The 20,180-nt window shown below is 46.4% G+C and overlaps 1 protein-coding gene across 1 annotated transcript in view; it reads right to left on the bottom strand.

Annotated features, from left to right (window-relative positions):
* The window catches only part of Slc22a3 (solute carrier family 22 member 3), an 87,670-nt gene extending 68,110 nt beyond the window's left edge, over window positions 1-19,560 (bottom strand). Inside the window, exon 1 of the mRNA XM_027401098.2 lies at window positions 19,147-19,560. Coding sequence (XP_027256899.1) covers window positions 19,147-19,560 — 414 coding nt within the window. The remainder of the gene's footprint in view (window positions 1-19,146) is intronic.
* Window positions 19,561-20,180: the final 620 nt, after the last annotated feature.

The following is a 20,180-nucleotide window of genomic DNA, read 5'->3' as shown; positions in this document are numbered from 1 at the left end:
ACTATAACACAGCAACTCTCATGTAAAATTCCATCACTTCTTTGCAAAATTTTGTACCATCAAATAGTATTATCCACTGATGTATTGTAAATCTATTCAGTGTGTGTGTGTGTGTGTGTGTGTGTGTGTGTTTACTTATATAACCTAGTCTAATAGATATTATATATAATACATGCTATATATATAGTATATGTATAGTATATATATTTATATAATAACCTATTGGACTAGGTTGGGTTTTAAAATCTAAATTCTTCTAGATAAGCCCTACAAACATATTACTAAATAGGGGATCCTAGTGATCCTATAGGGACACTGACTAAAAAGGTTCTAATAAACTGGTCACATGATCACCAAATCACTATTAACTAAGACACATAGACAGGTGCCTCATCAGGAATGTTTCTTCATATGATTTCTTTCATCTCAGAACTGGAATGTATTTCCTTCTTTGACTTTTAACAGTTGAGGCAAAGGATGGAGCGATAGCTCCATGGATAAGGATGTGTACTGCCCTTGAAGAGCATCTGAGTTAGATGCCCAGCATTCGTGTGGCCTCCCAACTCCCTGTTAACTCCAAATCCAGGGGATCCTACACCCTCTCAGAACCTCATCTGCACATACCTGTACACATCACTTAAAACTAATAAAAACACCTTTTTAAAAGCTGACACAAATTAATTAGAATTACTTTCAATCTTCTTTTCTCTTTTATCATAGATATTGAATACTTTGGATAAACCACGTGACTTTCCTATGAGTCTATAATTTGAAAACTCACCAGAGCAATGAAAGGAAACTTGGTCCTCGACAGCATCTGGGAGGCATCACTTAAAAGATCAGAATTAAAGAGGTGCATTTTTTTCACTTTTCCTTCTCCCATAAATGTGCTACAATCAGTTTTTGGGCAGGAGCCCTGGCACCTGGTCCCTTCTGTTTATGACTCAACGACATCAGCTTACAGTGTATCTCCCTGTGGGTCTGGAGACGCACACATCGCCTTTCATCTTGAGCTGTTGGCTGCCCATGGCTTCCAGTTGGCAGAAACACCATGAAATCAGAGCCATCCTGTGCGTACACTGGGCTGAGCAACAACTGGGAAAGGCATCCGAGACGTGGAACGCTGGAGCAAGGATGCAGCTGTCCTGGACTGGGGTATCACATGCCTCAGAATGGCTTGTATACTACTGACGAAGTGTGGTCCAGACGATAGTGGTCCAGGCTGCTCTCAAAAGGACCTCGGAGCCTTTGGCCCCTTCAACACGTGACAACCAGGTTCCTCACTGCAAACTCAGAGCCAAAGGAACATGTTGAGCCCAGTCTGTATCAGCATGTGTGATGTCCCAGGCATTTCATCTTGTCTTCTGTCCCCACTCTATCTAGGAGGGGACCTTCAAAATCCCATCTGAGTTTGCTAAACGCCTTCCTCTGGATGTCTGTTTCTACATACCACTGTGCACTTCACAGTAAGCCACCATGCCACATCTACCTCCACATCACATGGGGAAAAATAAAAAACACTCCCTAAGGATCCACTGGAGCAGTGGGGACAAACACCCCCCCATGTAACTCAATGAGGTCTCTGTGCAAAACCTGTTCTTTCTATATGAGGAAGGTATGCAAAGATGGGAGAATGTCAGCTCAACACACAGCTGTCTAAGCAGCAGAAGCCAGCAAGAGACCTGCACCAGAACTCTGAAGTCCTGTGTGTGGGAGAAGACAATGACCCCCTCATGCTCTCTGCCTACACAGCAATAGCAGACATCCCCAGAAGAGGGGAACACCCAGTCAGTCACGGTACTTGAAGTTTCCAAATTTCATCCTGCACTATTTCTGAGCAACAAGAAAACACAGTATCCCGTGCTTACAGGTTTCTTTACTTATAAATAAGACATACGTTAGCAACAGAACCTACCAAAAAGTTACAATGGACCTTAAGCAGATATGATATCATCTAAGTTACTATAAGATATTGGTCATTATACCAGGTAATGTGAAGTTAAATATTTAAACATCACATTAGTTTGCTTTGCTGTGACTAAATATCAAACAGAGTAATTTAACGGGAGTAATTATTTATTTGGCTCACAGTTGTAGAGTGTTCAGTCTGTGGTCACTTGGACCCATGGGCTTGGGCAGATTGACATGGCAGTGGGAACATGTGGTAAAGAAACTACTTCAGGGTAGACAGAAGTAGAGAGAGATACAGGAATGGGGGCGGGGCATGACATAGCTCCAAGAGCTCACCTGCAGGGATCTCCATCCTCTAAGCTCCACCTCCTAATGTGGCCATCGTCACATGAAGCCATGAAAGGACTGATCCACTATCAGGATGGAGTCTCATGATCTAACCGACTCAGGAAACATCCTTGTAAGACACATGCGGAGGTGTGCCTCACTAGTCTCCTGTGTTTCTCGGTTCAATCAAATCGGTAATTAAGATCAACCACCACAATCAGACACTTGCAGGGGGAAAGCCTGTGGGTGTGGACAGACTTCTAGGGCTCTGATTCATTTGTGACTGGCCACTGTTGTCAGGCGGAAAAACCAGAGCCCTGTGTGTCACTCAGCTGTCTCCTCTGCCCTACGGTGATCCTACATAAGAGGACAGCTACTCTCTAAGACTGGGCTGTTTGCCTATTTGAGGGTCTGTACTTGCTGAGTTCTGAGGCAGGACCTCATACTGCAGGCTGGCCTTGAACTCTCTCTGTTGAAAAGGATGCCCTTGAACTTCTGATCCTCTGTGTCTACCCTCTCCCCCATGCTCTTGGATTACAGACTTGTACTTCCTCAACTCAGTTTACACAGTGCCAGCGATCTGACTCAGAGCTTTGTGCATGGTGTGTGTGCATGCTAAGTCTTCATCCCTGAGGACTGGGCTTGGCAGAAGAGAAAAACATATCCATGTTTCTTAAGTCTGGGCCTGAGCCCACTCTGCCTCCATGTAGCATTTTCCACTGTGTACATGGCCTGTGCCAGGTTCTTTACTATCTACAAGGGCCTAGATGTTCAGCACAGGAATTGGACCTCTTGTCAACAACATGGGTGTCATGTCAAATCCACCAGGAAGAAAGGTCATTCAGAGAAGAACTCATCTGGATTTCAGGAAGCCAACACCTTCATGTTCTAGGTTAGCTTCATCCTGAGACATCTTCCCACTTGCACACAGATCTGGTATCCCTGAGTTCAGGGCTGGGAATTAAATAACTCCAGGAACCTGAAAACTGACTCAGAGGCCAGGGAAATGAGAGGAGCGTCAAGCCAGCTGACAAATGACCGGTTAACTCACGGAATAGAAGCAGGTTAGCATCCCGGTCACACATAACCAATGGGGAATCTGCAGTCTTTCCACCACAGCATCTACTTCCCAGATCATACAAAGATTGGCACCATGGGTCTTGGAAACTATTTGACAATTGTCCCTGTGTTCCTGCCTGACTTTCATTTTTTTCCTCCCTGAATTCAGCTTTGAAGACTAAAAATGCTAAATCAGTCTTGATTTTTAAAGGCTACACCCTTACCCCTCCCTCCAATAAAACCACTGCAGAGCTTAAGGATTTTTTAAAAATTGCATTTACCTACTTTCTTAGAAGCCCCTAAGCTCCATCCTCTCCGTGATTATCTATTGTCACACAGGAAGCAGCCCCAAAGTGCCTTGGTTTTATTACAAACAAAGCAGAAAAGCAAGAGACTGAGGTCTCCTGGAAGCTGAGTTTCAGAAATCTTGTTCAGTAAAAAGCTGTCCGCTCCCTCACTAGCCATTTGTCCCTCTAAAAGCACTACACCGAGAAGGAACGCCAAGGAGTTTGCTTTCCCTCACACAATAGAAATCAACTCCTTTCTTGGTCGTGTGTAAGGGGGTGGGGTGGGTAGAAAGAGCATTGCCAAGTTTCCCTTTTGTTGTGAAGGTTGGGTAGCATGCTTTCGGCTCTGACTCCTCAGAGGGCAGGGGTCCAGCTGTACCTTGGCACTGCAAGCACTAGCTCCTGCATGCCCCTTGCCTTTGCCCAGCCCTGTGCCTGTGCCCAGTTGCCCCCACACAGGGCTCTACTGACGACACGGGCCTGCTGAGGAGAGCCATGACAGCTGAGAAAAGGCTTTTTTCTACACAATGGACGTCAGCACATAAAAATGATGACCTCAGGAAGCTGACAGCTCCATTCCCCCTGTCCTCTTCATGTGCCTGCCAGGTCACATCCCTCAGAGGAAGCTCCCACAGACGACACCCCGAGTGCAGGCAGACACGGGTCAAGTAAGCGTCGGAGCTCTCTGCCCCAAAGTTTGTATGTGGTTTGACCACCCTATTAGTGATCACACCTCACAGACCCAAGGAGGAGAGAAACACAAGGACTTGTTGTGGGTCATTGAGAAACTGCAGTGTCAGGAAAAAGTGGCTTCTGTCAGTCTGTGGCAGTCCACTTCGGGATTAGCTTAAATATAGTTACAAGGGTTGCGCTTACCACTCGGCCCCTTTCTCTTTCACTCATGAATCTCCTCACAAATATAACTAATTTAACTGTTATGTTAAGCAGAGGGGTCAGGAGGGGCGGTGGTGGCGCACGCCTTTAATCCCAGCACTTAGGAGGCAGAGGCAGGCGGATCTCTGTGAGTTTGAGGCCAGCCTGTCTTCAAAGAGAATTCCAGGACAGTCTCCAAACCTACAGAGAAACCCTGTCTCAAAAAAACAAAAACACAAGCAAAGGGGTCAGAATGCTTGCTCTCACTTGACAAGGAAGGCAGCTGTTCACACCATCAACACTTAGTGGGAAATGTGAGGCAGAGCAAGGAACCCAGCCCTAGCCCCAGGGTGGAGGTGAGCATGGGGTGGGGGGGGGCAGACTCCATGCAAGGCACCCCTAAAGTGCATGCTAACGGAAAATCCGGAATGACCTGGGAAGAAGAAAGAAAGGTGTTTGGGGAAACGCAACAGACATATGAAAGGATCCAATGAGGGTAGGTGTGCCTCATTGGGTTCAGGGTCACAACCTGAAGAGGGGAAGAGCCCCAGATGTGCTGCCAGTGAGTGGGCAGCATCACCCAGAAAAGGGAGGCCAGGAGCCAACTTCCTGCTGTTGTGTTAGAGCCCATAGTCTTACACTCTTCCCTCTGATAGGAAATAGACCAAAACACAGCAGTCAGAACCGGCTCACAGAAAGAGCCTTAACAGAAGGCAGTTTATATCAGAAAGTTTGTCTTTTTAGGCTGGAAACATAGTCCAGATGCTGGAGTGCTTGTTTAGCATACACAGAACCCTGGGTTCAATCTCCGGCATCACGTGAACTAGATGTGATGAACTCTTATAAATCCAGAACTGGGGGCGGGGTGGGTGGGTGAGACAGAGGTATCAGAATTTCAAGGCCAGCCTGGTAAACATGAGACTTTCCCTGCCCTGAAAAAAAAATTACTTAAAGTTTGTCTCATCCATAGTCTCCTATTCCCATTTAGGTTGCGGGGGGCGGGGGGATGGCACTGCCACTCCTGCAGACTTTCCAAAACTGGTTCTTTTCCATCTAAGGAGTCCCTCAGCTTCTAGGCCTTCGAGGGTCACTGTTGCCAAGTGCTAGAAGAGTAAAACAGGGGTGGGGTGCAAGGGGAAGGTTATTTTGTCTCTGGACCTTGCAGTGTGCCATTTGAAATGGCCCCAACATCACTGACCAGCACTTGGTTACATTGTCCTTCAAGTCACAAAGAGACTTGGATAATGTGACCCAGCTGTGCATCACAGAGGGAAAGCCCTGGTAGTCTCTGCTTAAGGTGCAAATTACTGCCTAAAAAAAAAAGTTAGCGCTCCTCCTTTTAAAGAAAAACTTATTAGAGATCTACTGCGTCAGACCAGGGGTCCGCAAACTACAGTTCCAGGGTCATACCTGGCCACCAGTCTGTTCTCAGTTCCTTTCCCTCAGGTGCCACTTGGCTCAAAAGTCCTTATGCAGTCACATGAAGCCACCGTTCTGAGCAGCTGGGTTGTCAGATACAGTGTCTAGACACAATGGTGGCTGCCAGGCTCAAATCAGGCAACTACTAAGGAGGGGTTAGCTGCTTTTAGCTAGCTTCTGGTTAGTTACTTTTATGTCACTGTAATCAAGTAACTAACAGAAGTAACTCAAGGAAGGAAGCACTTATTTCTGTTCAGGTCTCTTGAGATTTAGTCCATCATGGCAGAGAGAATGTGTTAGAGTTGGTGGCAGCTAAAACATGCAGCGGTGGCCTCTCGCACCACAGTATCAGACAGAAGGCAGAGAATTCAGGCTATAACTGATGGCAGATATGACCAACAGCAGATCTAGTCTTCAAAGGCCTGCCCCTAGTGACCTGGTCCCACCAGCTAGGCCCCATACCCACAAGGTTCCATAGTCTCTGTACTGACAGCTCAGTGCCAGGAATTCCAACACACAGGTCTTTAAGGAACATTCTACACTCAAACCTTAGCTCAGTCACTCCAGAGCTAAGAAGACAGAGCCAGGCAGTTGCTGGACTTAGGAGACAGAGGAGCTGGGATCTAGGCCCAGAGTCACCTGATCCTGGAAGGTATGTGCGCCCTTTCCAGTCCACTACCATGTACCATGTTTGTGCAAAACACTTCAGCCAGTGGTGATAATTAATACTGTCAACCAGACCTACAATTGACTAGGAGACAAACCATTGGGCATGTCTGTAAGGAATTCCCTAGTTGAATTAATCCAGACCCACTGTGGATGTAGGTAACACTATTGCATGAGCTAGGGGCCTGCCATGAATAAAGAGGAAGTGAGCTGAGCCAGTGCTACTCATTCCCTGCTTCCTGACTGCACATGCAATGTGAACAGCTGCCTCCTCCTGCTCCTGCTTCTTGCCCCTGCCTCCTGCCTCTGCCCCTGTTCCTGCCTCCTGCTCCCTACTCCTGCCTCCTGCCCCCTCCTCTGCTCCTGCCTCTTGCTCCTGCCCCCTACTCCTGCCTCCTGCTCCCTACTCCTACCCCTGCTCCTGCCTCCTGCTCCTGCCTCCTGCTCCTGCTCCTGCCTCCTGCCCCTGACTCTGCCCCTGCCTCTGCCCCTGCTCCTGCCTCCTGCCCTTGCTCCTGCCCCTGCTCCTGCCTCCATGCTTTCTACCCCATGATGGTCTCTGGAACCAAACTGGGAATCAGAGTACACCATTCTTTGCTCTGGCCGAGCATCTGACACAAAAAGGAAAATAAATACATTGGTAGACTGTGAAGATGTCATACCTGCCTGATGTGCAGATGGCTGTGCCTTGGAATAACATTCCTTTCCAAGCTTCAGTGATTCTCACTTTGGTTCAGCTATGTCTCAACCCCATCAGTTAAAGGAGCTTCCTATCTGTTGTGCACCTCTGGGGAGTGCAAAAATTTTGGGGAATAAACACATGCATCTCATTAGATAAGACCCAGGACTCCTGCCAGGAGATAAAGGGATGGGACACCCACCCCTCAGTCTGCAGGGTGGGTTAGGCAGACCCATTGCCGATTTATCTTCCTGTCATGAGGTTCTCATCACACTCCTCATTAAGAAACAGAGTCTCCCTGGGAGGTCTGTGGACCATCAATATGGGCCTAGGATGCTTGAAAGAAGGAAAGAGTCCTAAACCCAGCCCCATCTTTGGATTCCAAACTCTACGGGTGGGACCTAGGAATGCATGGCCAGCCCTGCTCAGGGGCCCTCAAGGGCTACAGCGGAAAAGGATGATAAAGATTAGAGAATCTGAAAACCAAACATCACTTCCCTGGCATTTTCATCCTGGACTCCTCCTTGTCCTCCAAGGCTGAGATCAAGGTAAACATACGTTCTGTCCCAGATCACCTGGCATTCACGAGAAGGCAGCGCCTCTCCACTGCACTCTTCTCACTGTTGACTCAGGACAGTTGGCCCTGCCAGGCCTAGAGCTGGGTGGAGAAACGACCTCACTCATCTTTGTCCGTCCAGCCCGGCCCAGCGCCTGGCGTGCACTGAATGTGAATAATTTCAGGGGTACTGCTGCTGACAATCCAGAATGCCAGCTGTCAGAGGAAGCAGGAAGGGCTCTAGCACATTCCCACAATGAAGCCCCTGTTGCAAACACTTTCTTGGTTGTACTGGGGCCCACAAATGTCACCGGATGGTGCATCTGTTTGGTCTTCCACCTAGACCACAGAGCAGACATTTAAGTGGGGTGGCCCCATTCATTAGGGTCCTGATTTTACTCCATTAAAGAGACATACTACAGAAACACATTTGTCATTGGCTGAAAGAGATGGTTACTATGATGAACTTACGCTGAAGTGTTTCAGGAAGTAAAGAGAAAGCTCATACTTCCAATCAAAACAGACAAAAGCCTCAGTCATTCTCGGGCCAGTCAGGCTGCCTAGAGGGGAGGCAGAGTTCTAGGCAACCGCTGTCTCCAAGCTTCCAAAGAGGCAAGAAGAAATCCTGCATGGAAGGAACCAAGCTTCCCAGAGACAACCAAGGACTGGGAACACACAGCCATTAAACACATAGTAAGCCACAAACAATAGAGGACACCAAGGGCATCAGGTAGTTACAATACATGAAATAGGAGCAGTTTGGGGGAAATTAATTAAAGAGACTTAAAAAAAAAAAAAAAAACAAAGTCACCAGTAAACGACGAGGCATATTCTCAAATAGCACAAACACTGGTTAAAAAAAAATTCTTTAAAATAAAAAGTTGAATGGATGGGTTAAACAGAAAATTTGACTGTTGAATGGAAAGTTAGTGAACCAGACTATACCTATAGATATTGAAATGGACATGTGTGGGGAAGCCATGAAGGAAAGAAAAAAGCAAGTCCAACTTATATCTAACTAGAATCTCAGCAGCACAGGGGAAAGGAAGGGAAGGCTGCACTGGAGAGAGATGGGCTCAGCATCATCTAGAAGTGACCAAAGGGCTAAATGCAAGGAAAACGTATCTATTCACTCAAGAAACATTTATGGAGTGCTTAATGACTGCCTGCTGTGTTTTACAGACAACTCTTGCCCGAGAGAAAACAAGATCACTTGCACAAGGACAGTCGGACTGACGACAGACCTCCAGAACAAAATGGAAGCTGAGTGACAGATCCACAGGTCTACACTCTTCAAAACAGATGGTGGTTAAGAAACAGCCTTTACTAAAGAATACCAGATCTTCCTTCTGGGCCCTCAAGGTACGTCAAAACAAGACCTGTCCTCCCTGCCCTGCTCCTTGTCTCTACCTCCTCTGCTTTGCTCTGCTTACCTGCTTAACTCTGCACATAGTCTTGTTCAGCACTCAGGGTGCTGGCATTTACAAACCTGATGTTCAAACCTATCACAGCCTCTTCAAGACTGCAGACATAAAGACAAGACCAGGGTATTTTAATGTCAGCATTTATAAATATCCTATTGCAGGATTCCGAAAAGGTGACCCAAAGTCTCCACTGTCCTAAACAGTAGTCACCTTGGGTTGCAGGACCCGTATCGATCATACCATCATGAGACCACCCCCAAGCAGGAGCAGCGTCTCATAGGAACTAGTGTGTCTGTCAAATAATAAGGCCTCTCTCCAAGACCCGCCCCTTGCAGAAGCAGACCTGAGATGTGAGCATCCATACTACTCAGCTGTACAGCCCTTTCACCTGTGCCTGGATGTGTGTCATTTTACCATCATTGTCTTTGTTTGCTTTTTTCAGCACAAGTGGCTGGACCTGGCCCTTCTGCCTAGGATTTCTGTTTACAGAAGGATGGAAGAAAACAGCTAATGGCAGGGGGGACCACTCACCTAGAAAGTTGACTTTCAAGACTAATGATGGAATAAAGATATATAAATATAAACAACACCAAAACACATTTCTCTTTTTTTTTTGCAGAGTTTTTTAATTTGAATTAGAAACAAGATTATTTTACATGACAATCCCAGTTCCCTCTCCCTCCTGTCCTCCCCTACTACTCCCCCAACTAAAACCCTACCTATCACATATCCTTTCTGCTCCCCACGGAGGGTGAGGCCTTCCATAGGGTGTCATCAGAGTCTATTGTATCCTTTTGGATAGGGCCTAGGCCCACACCTGTGGTCTTGGCTCAGGGTGTATTCCTCTATTTGGAATGAGCTCCCAAAGTCCACACCTATGCTAGGGATAAGTACTGAACTACTACAGGAGGTCCCATAGATTTCCAAGGTTTTCTCACTGAAACCCATGTTCTTGGGATCTGGATCAGTCCCATGCTGGTATCTCAGCTATCAGTCTGGGGACCAAGCGCTCCCTGATGTTCAGGTCAGCTGTTTCTGTGGGTTTCACCAGCCAGGTCTGGACACCTTTGCTCATCACTCATCCTTTTCTGCATCTGGATTCCAGTTCAGTTCAGTGATTAGTTGTGAGTGTCTGCTTCTACTTCCACCACTGCTGGATGAGGGCTATCGGGTGGCATATAAGTTAGTCATCAATCTCATTATCAGGGGAAGGCATTTAAGGTAGCCTCTCCTCTGTTGCTTAAATTGTTAGCTGGTGTCATCTTTGTAGATCTCCAGGCATCTCCCTAGTGCCTGATTTCTCTGTAAACCTAAAATGTCTCCCTCTATTATGGTAGCTCCAATCTTGTTATCTTCTATTCTTCCCCTGACTCAACCTTTCTGCTCCTTGTGTCCTCCTCACACCTCTTCTTCTCCCCTTCTCATTCTCCTAGCTCCCTCCACCCTCTTCCTGTGCTCCCAATTTGCTCAGGGGATCTTGACCCTTTCCCTTTCTCCAGGGGACCATGTTTGTCTCTCTTAGGGTCAGCCTTGTTTACTAGCTTCTCTGGCAGTGTGGATTGTAGGCTGGTAATCTTTTACTCTATGTCTAAAATCCACATGTGAGTGAGTACATACTATGTCTGTCTTTTTGTTATTGGGTTACCTCACTCAGAATGGTTTCTTCTAGTTCCATCCATTTTCCTGCAAATTTCAAGATTCCATTGTTTTTTTGTTTTTTTTTTTCCCCCGCTGAGTAGTACTCCATTGTGTAAATGTACCACATTTTCTCTAACCATTCTTCTGTTGAGGGGCATCTAGGCTGCTTCCAGTTTCTGACTATTACAAATAGTGCTGCTATGAACATCGTTGAACAGATGTCCTTGTTGTATGAATGTGCTTCTTTTGGGTATATGCCTAAGAGTGGAATTGCTGGGTCTTGTGGTAGACTGATTCCCATTTTCTTGAGGAGTCGCCATACTGATTTCTAAAGTGGTTGTACAAGTTGGCACTCCCACCAGCAGTGGAGAAGTGTTCCCCTTTCTCCACATCCTCTCCAGCATAAACTGTCATTGGTGCAAAACACATTTCTGACCTACAAATACACATTAAAGCAGTGGTTCTCAACCTTCCTAATGCTGTGACCCTCAAGTTATGGTGACCCCCTCCAACCACAAAATTATTTTTGTTGCTACTTCATAACTGTAATCTTGCTGCTGTTACGAATCATGATGGGAATATCTGATACACAGGATGTCTGATGTTCAATCCCTGAGAAAGGGTTGTTTGACCATGCAAAGGGGTTGAGACCCACAGGTTGAGAACCACGGCACTACAGGGCCTTTTGAAAGATTTACTTAATAGGAAGGGAGGAAATGAGACATCTGATAACATAATGGGTGAATATAGTGTGGATATGAATCAAGGCGCTCATAGGCTACCTAAAAAACATGCATTAACAAAATGACAGACAAGGAACATTGGTTAATACTGATCAAAAGACAAGGGGAGCGGTGGCTGAATTGAAGTGTTCTAAGTTTCTCAGATTGTCTAAGAGAAGGTCTAGGGGGCAGGAGAGATGACTCAGTGGTTAAGAGCACTTGCCTCTCTTGCAAAGGACCAGGGTTCTGCTCCAGCAACCATATGGCAGCTCACAACTACCTATATTTTCAGTTCAGTTCAGTTCTATCACCTCCTTCTTGTGGCCACCTGTACACAAGTGGCACACATAAACTCACATGGGCATACACTCGCAAACATAAATAATCCTTTTTTTTTTTAAGGTAGAGGGACTCCCTGCATTAAATTTAGTCTCTGTTAAATAAGCTTGGCAAACTTTCCAGGAGCAATCACTAAAAGAGCTGAAATAAAAAAAGCTAAATTTCCAGCAAAGCAAAGAAGGAATAAAATGGAGTAGGAAAAGCAAGTCTAACTATTTTTCTTTTACAGAAGGAAAAACACAGAAAGGCCAAGATTAAAGGAAAAAATCGTTCAACAAGCCCAAATTCACCAATTCCCATAACACATCTAAAGAGATCAAATCCCGAACTACTTAAGGTTCACTAAAGCTGGGACCTTGGGTGCTCTGTCACCAGCCCAGGGTACTATTGGGACACAGTGGAACCTTTATTATGGGGAGGCTAGTACAAGGACATACCCTTGAAAGCAACATTAGGATCCCTGGCCACACTGCTTCCAGACCACTACAAGGGTGAGAGCTTTATGTGTTATGCACAGACTTCCACCATGAGGAGCTGTCTCATCACAGGCTAAGAGATGTGGACAATGACCAAGGGCTGAATCCTCTGAAACCAAGGGCCAAGATACAGCTTCCTCTTTGTAAGTCAATTGTCTCTAGTATTTTGTCCCAGAAATGGAAAGCTGACTACCACACAAACACTAAACACGTTCCATAAAACCAAAATCGTCTTAAGAGCATTTTATGAGCCTCAGAAAACTACCAGAACATGGGACATTTGAAATTCAAGGTAATGAAAGATTAATTAAAGATAAATATTAATCAAGGGAAAGATGGAATGGCAGATAATGGCATATTAATGGCAGATAAAATAGATATTAAGACAAAACACATCCTAGATCTTAGATCAGATCTTATACTATAATAAAAATTTCAATTCACTATGATGGATTTTTAAACTCTAAAATCACATGCACACACACTTGGTAAAATTACATCTTGTATAAAATTCATAAATCTAGAAACTGGGAAACTCTGCAAAATAATGTGTTTTTTTGTAAATATTGATCACCAGCATAGAAAAAGTTAACCCAGACAGAAAATATTTTAACAGTAAAACTAGCTGACAAACCTACAAAAACAAAGTTAATAAAAGTAAAAAACAAAAAAAAATCAGTGTCTTAAAAATCATATTCTCTGACCATATCACCAAGAAAAGGAACGCAAAAAGTTTTTAAAAGGTGCCAGCTTAAATTAGTTTAATAATAAGCCTCTAAAAATAAAGTATGAGTCAAGGAAGGAAGAACAATGAAGATCTAAAACACTGAGGACGGAATAACAGTTAACTTATACATTTCAGCAGGGTGGATGTGGTGGCTGGTGCAGGGATACATAGCTCTAGAGAGGAGACCAGCATTCAGACTGACCCCTCTGGAATCAATGGAAACACGAAGTCCTCTGGAGCAGGTCGCTGGCTGCAGGGAACAGCTACAGTCCACTAGAGACCGAACTGTTGTGTAATAGTTTGTTGTGTTCTGACAAATAAACCTTGCCTGGAGATCAGAGGGAAGAGCTAGCCATTAGTGAAACATAGAGGCCAGGTAGTGGTGGCACACACCTTTTATCCCAGCACTTGGGTGGAGAGAGCAGGAAGCTCAGGCATTCAAGGCCACCCTGGGATACACAACCTTGAACCAATCTAAAAGAAACAGAGCCCGGTAGTAGTAGTGGTGGTGGTGGTGGTGGCGGGCGGCGGCGGCGGCGGCGGCGGCAGGACACATTTTTACAGCACACATTTTTGATTCCAACACTTGGGATCTCATGCCTCTGATCCCAGCACCATCAGGAGGTGGAGACAGGAATACAAGGCAGGTAGAGACAGGATCTTGTCCATTCAGTTTGAGGATTCATAGAGATAAGCTCTCTCCCATTCAGTCTAAGGAGTCAAAGTGGTAAGAAGTGTCAGGTGGCTGGCTGCTCTGCTTCTCTGGTCTTTCAGCTTTCACCCTTGATATCTGACTCTGGTTTTTATTAAGACTAAATAGATTCACACTCACTGTACAGGAGGATAAAGGGAAGTCGATGAAAAAGACACAGGTGACAATCAAGAAGGAAGGCACAGAGTTGAAGATGACAAGGATGGAAATCCTCCCCACATCAGAGAGGAGCTGGTGGGAACACAAGAGCAGTGGGGTAGAGGCTCCGATTGCCTCGCCGGCAGAGAATGGCTTTTCTCAATGCTTTAACTTTTCTTTGTTTCACTCTTTTTTGCAGTCTTATCCTCTTAGAACAAGTTCACTATACATTCTCACGTGTGGGAATTTATATGTTGAGAGGTGACTGAATTTTTAGTTCCTCCTATAACCTTCAATCAACTTGTCTATGTGAAGAAAAGTACCTGTGTTCAAACACATGTTCCGGATAACCGGCTAGGCTCCTTCATTTCATTAACTGCAGCAACACTGGAGGCTTTGAAGTCATTGTACCTAAAGGGATGTGTCTCCAGGATACTTTCCTTCCTTTCTTATCCCTTCCCATCCCTCCCTCTCCCCTTCCCTTTGCTTGAGTTCTCTTCTCTCCCCTTCTCTTTCTTCTGTTTTTGTTTATTTGCTTTCTTGCTTTGAGGCAGAGACTCACTGTATATCCAGGTCTCCAATTAATAACCTCCCTTCTTCCACCTTCTGCATTGTAGGAATACAGCCACCAGCATGCTAGGGCAGCTCATGAACCACTGAAAGACTAGTCTACTTAGGAGCCTTTGTACATAGATGTAAGTTACCAAACTGCTTCCTAGGCCATACCAATGCCTATTTTTAAATTTGTTTTCTCTCTCTCTCTCTCTCTCTCTCTCTCTCTCTCTCTCTCTCTCTGTTTGTCTCTCTTCTTCCATCCCTCCCTCTGGATAGAGTCTTTAGAGTCTTGCTGTGTAACCAGACTAGCCTTGAATTCCTGATCTTTGAGCTGCCTCAGCCTCCCCAAACAGAGATTACAGCTCTGTGTTATCACAGTCAGCAAGCATGGCCATCTTTATTATTTCATAATAACTACTTGCATTTGTGTTTTTATGCCAGGACATTAGACAGCTTGATTAAATAGTCTAAGAAGGTTTCCTTCAAGGCCAGTGAGATGGATCGATGTGTAAAGGTACCTGCTGCCAAGCCTGAGTGAAGAAGACGACAGATGCAACGTGGTTTTAAAGAGTGATTCTTCCAGTGGGCACTGGACATGAGGCTGTGGACATGTCAGTGTGATTTATGTTATGTTTTAAGATGGAGCTTTGCTGTTGTGTCTAAACTCTTGGGCACAAGTGATTCTCCTACATCAGACCCAAGTACCTGGGATTACAGGTGTGTGCTAACTCACCTAGCTTAGTCTCATCATTTTTTTTTAAACAAAAGCAAGAAAAAGCTCCTTGCTGATAAAAATTCCATTCCTCAGAACCCTTAGAATTCTCACTCATCTCCTGTGGGACTGGTGGCTGCACAGTAAACAATCAGTGTATGCTGAATTAAACTCTTGTCAAGGTGGCTCAGTTACCACAAACAGCATTGATCCTGCTCCCCAGATATGAGCTAGGCAAGGAAATATGGTTGTTTATTGGTGCTTAGACTCAATGAGGCACACAACATTTTATGAGGCATCCTTTGTTCTATATATAGATGCAGCTCAGACAATAACATGCATCTATATTTGCTCACAGACTGAATCTAGGCACTACTTTCAAAACTACTCATTTAAAAGCTTGTTGGAAGTACAGCCAAGGGAGTCCTTAGAAGCAAATGTGTAGCTTTAAATATTTACACTATTAAAAAAAACAGGCTAGAAAATTTGAGCTGAGGATCCAACTTAACCTGGGTAAAACACACTAACACATAGGAAAGAGGAGAAAATGATGAAGTGGAAAACAAATGATGCCCAAATTGAGTATTTAAATAAATAATGTTAACAGATACTCCAACAATCAAGCTAATTCAGCAAAAATGAGGGAAGACACAAATGACACTATACATTCAAACAATACAGCAATACACTCTTTTTAGGCATTTTAAATGGGTATTTTGCCTGCATGTGTGTCTGCACACCACATGCATCCCTGGTACCCATGGAGGTAAGAAGAGGGATTTGGATGCCCTGGAACTGGAGTTCCAGATTGTTGTGAGCTGCCATGTGGGTGCTGGGAATTGAATCTGGATTCCCTGGAAGAACAGACAGTGCCCTTAACCATTGGACCATATCTCCAGCCCCAATACTTCCTTCTTAAGTGCCAATAGCAAATTTGAGACCCTGCCTAGGCCAGAATTGTGGCTTGGCTAACACCCTTCTCCAACACACACAATTCAAACAATAGCTCAGTAACACATTTTGCAGACCCTTAGGGAGGGACAGCATTAGGTTGGCACTATGGGGGATCCCCCTAACTAATTGGTCTATGTCTGAGGACAATTGTGCAGGAATCAAAACAGGCACTTGAGGGATAAAGAGGAAGCCTGAAAACAAAGCAACCAGCACTCTCTCCAATAGATCAGCCATATCCCTGACCTCCCTTTTATTTCAGAAGAAAAGTGACAGGTGAGCAATTGTTTATGTGTCTGAAGGCACCTTGATGTAGAAAGTTAGTCTTTTACTCCTTCCTGGAATCCCACCATCAATCTTAAAGGCTACCTCCCTAGCCTTTAAGATTTGAAACATCTAGTGGGTAAGGGCTCTGACTCAATGTTTGCACTCCATCAAGGTTGCACTCCATATCTAACAAGCAGATGAGGTTGAGGCACACAGCAAAGTCCATATTGAGGAGTTCAGCATAGGTAGGAAATCCCCTTGAGTAAGGAGATAGCTTGGAACAGCCCTACAATTGACAGTCGCTCCTGACTTAGCTCCTTGGAGTTCCTTCTAGTTGTTATGAAGCTATGGCAAGGGTGGATGCATTCTAAGCAACCAGTTTACCTTGTTCACATTGCACCAGATTAAGTCCCAGCTTCCCCAGCAGCCAGTCTGGCTGGATGTGTTCCCAGTACCACCAAATGAAACAAAGGGCACATTGACTAGAGGACCACCATAGTAACAGAGAACTAAGGTTGACCTGTAGCAACCTCCATGACAGTATGGGACTCTGGCAGGGTCTTTAACATCACCAGCCTTAGCTCTCCCTTCTACAAAGCTAAGACAATCATATCTCCCCTCACAAGTACCACTTCCCACCTCTTCCAACATTAGGTCTCTGGAAATATACTCAGTTTGTAACAACAGCCAAACCAAAACCACAGTTTTGTTTATCACTTTGATAGTCTCTGATATAACAGAAATTAATTCATTCATATTCTAAATGAAAGATAGCACATTGAAGCCTGGGAGGTTCTGTGGGATTCAGTGGCGAGGCTTCTGGGAAAGACATGGGGAGTTCCTCCTGAGAGTTGATGCATGGAAGAGAGCCACAAGAGGTTAAATTTATTTGGAATTTGACAAGGAAATCTTGCCAGTAGGTTTCATAACCTCATCCACAGCTTTAAGGCAGGCAGCCTAAGTAACATTTTAGCTTGCCCTTGAAGAAGTCTGACCACTGTTCTGTGCACACTGAGATGTCACCTCCCAGTGACAATAATGGCATGCATAGGATGAGAAATCGGGGCTGAAGAAGTTAATTGACAGACTGTAGGCACATAGCCCCCTAGAGACCCTGTCGGGACCAGCTCCTGACTTCCTACCATTCTGTGCCGTGTTTAAGAACTGTCAATCACCCGACAAAGTTCCATCAACCCTGGAACCCCAGCAAATTCCTGAAGAACCAGTCAGAGTATTTGCATACAGATTTTTATGGCTTCTTCTTGGGTGTCCAAGGATCACCTTATTTATGTCAGTCTTTCTAGAGTAGGTTGCATTCTGTTTTGAAGGCTTTTTAATGGAATGTGTGTGTGCACGTGAGCATGCATGCACACTGGAGGAGGGTGCATGTGTATTCCAATGTGTTCATGCATGTGTGTGCATGAGGAAGTCAGGGGATAACTTTGTGATCTTTGAGACACGATCTCCGGAACTTCACTGAGTAGGCTACCATATCCCCATAATGTCATACAGGAAAGAACAGCTTCAAGGAGCTATAGCCCAACTTGAGACATGACCACCAAGGAAAGAGAAACTATGGAGAAGGCATTCCTGCCTCCTGGTATTCCCCTTGTTGTCTAAACAAGTGGTTTGGACACGAACTAAGAGATAACAAATTTTCCTTCCTCCATTTACCTGAGTACAATCAAGCATCTTATGAAGATTAAGTCGAGCTATGACTTAGGCAAAACTCAGTGGAGTTGTTAGTGCCTGTGAAGCAGATGTCTCTGAAGCAGGCTCTGAACTGACCAAAAGCATGCAAAGCACAGCCTCCTAGCTCATGGTGCTGAAGGGTGCAGAGTCAGACAGAGAGAGAGAGAGAGAGAGAGAGAGAGAGAGAGAGAGAGAGGGAATGAGGGAGGGAGGGAGGGAGGGAGGGAGGGAGGGAGGGAGGGAGGAAGGGAGGGAGGAAGGGAGGGAGGGAGACCTAGACCCCAAAAGTGTGGGAATTGCCTTCTCTTCTGCCCCAGCAGTCACATGGACTGCTTCCGAGCGTTCCTATCATTTACTAGCAGGAAAAACCGTAAACTCTTTTCCAATATCCCAGCTTTCCCAACTTCTCTTAAATTGCTGTTCTTTGTCCTCAAAGCAGTTTTACCAAAATTATTGCCCGGGAGAGCCTCGACCTTTGTCCTGTGCTTTTCAGATAATCTTCTGAGCACTGGAAAAACGTTGCCCCATCTTCAAGTCTTGAAAGCCGATTCCCCTTCTCCCGCACCCGCCTAGAGATAAGCCAACCCGGATGTGCCAACATAGTTCAACCTCGCCTGAAGAAGTCCCCAGTCAAGATGGGACCCATAATCTCCAATCACTGTGCCAACACACCTCAGTGACAACCGTGAAGGCAGGTGTGTGTGTGTGTGTGTGTGTGTGTGTGTGTGTGTGTGTGTGTGTGTGTGTGTGTGTAAAGTGTCTCTCAGTTGGCTTCTAGGAAAGTTTTCCTTTTTACCTGAAGCCATTCCTTAGGACAGGGACAGAAACAAAAGGCGTTCTCAGGTATTTGCAATGCAGTACTTGCAAGCATGAGCTGGAACCTGGTGGGTTCCTAAGGGTGCTCATCTGGCGTGGGTGGGTGTCTCTAAGTCACCGAGACTCTAGAGACCTAGTCTGGTGGCCACCTTCTCACATTTGCAGTGTGGCAGCGAGAGGGAGCACAGAGCCACACTTACCTGGCTGACGATGGTGGAGTGGGTCTCCACATAGCGCCAGTCACCGCTGCAGGGCACCAGGGGCGCAGAGCGGTTGGGGAAGGCAGCAAGTGGGTCGCAACTGAGCTCAGTGCTGGCATTGGTGGCTTCCAGCAGGTAGCGGTGGCAGTGGCCTTGGCCTCGGCGTTCGGCCGGAGCGCGGAGCTCCGGTGCTGTGAGGTTCCACTCCTCCTCGGGGCTCCAGGCGCAGCGCTCGGCCAGCTCCGTGGCACGCGGCCCACGACACCAATAGTAGTCGGGCTGGCTGCCCAGGAAGACCACACCGACGAAGAGGAAGGCGAAGGTGACACCGGTCAGGCACAGCAGCAGGAACACGCGCCGCTGGAAGCGCCCGAACTCGCCTGCCTTCCTCAGCGCTTGGTCGAACGTGGGCATGGTGCGCCCCACCACCACGCGTCCTGCCGCCTGCCGCTCTCGGCCTGCAAGTGACCCGCGGGCGCCGCCGCCCGCAGCTCTGCACCCGCCGCCCCCGCCTCACTCGCTCGCTCTCTCGCCCTGGCAGCCCGCCCCGGTCCGCTCCTCCCGCTCCAGGCTCCCGGCCTCCCGCCCGTGCGCGCCCCAGGCTGGCACAGACCCGGAGAGCCGGTTGGGGTGGGTTCGAATAGTGCCACCGTACACCAAGGCCTCGGACCTGTAGCCGGCCCTAAAGAGACACCCGGGTCGGAGTTCCCTGAGTTCCAGGATCACCCAGCCTCGCTGAACTCCAGGAAAAAGCCTCCAGTGCTCTGAGGCTGCTGGAGCCGAAGGCGCTGAACTCCGAAGGTGACAGAGAGCCACCTCCAGGAACAGGACTTCACACCTGCCCCTGCCTCATCACACGCCTAGAGCCCTGGGTGGCATGTTGGAGACATGGCAGAAACTGGCTAACTATTCCAGCAGGACAGAGGGGCAGCCCACGGGTCTAAGAGAGTTGCTTAGTCCTGAAGTTAAAGAGGAGAAGGGACCACTTTAAGGCAAAATGCTTTGCATATATTCCCATCCTGAACCTCTGGGAA

The sequence above is a fragment of the Cricetulus griseus genome, chromosome 2 (assembly GCF_003668045.3).
Source record: "Cricetulus griseus strain 17A/GY chromosome 2, alternate assembly CriGri-PICRH-1.0, whole genome shotgun sequence".
Lineage (NCBI taxonomy): Eukaryota > Metazoa > Chordata > Mammalia > Rodentia > Cricetidae > Cricetulus > Cricetulus griseus.
The sequence above is the reverse complement of the archived record's forward strand: the minus strand, read 5'-3'. Positions and strand labels throughout refer to the sequence as shown.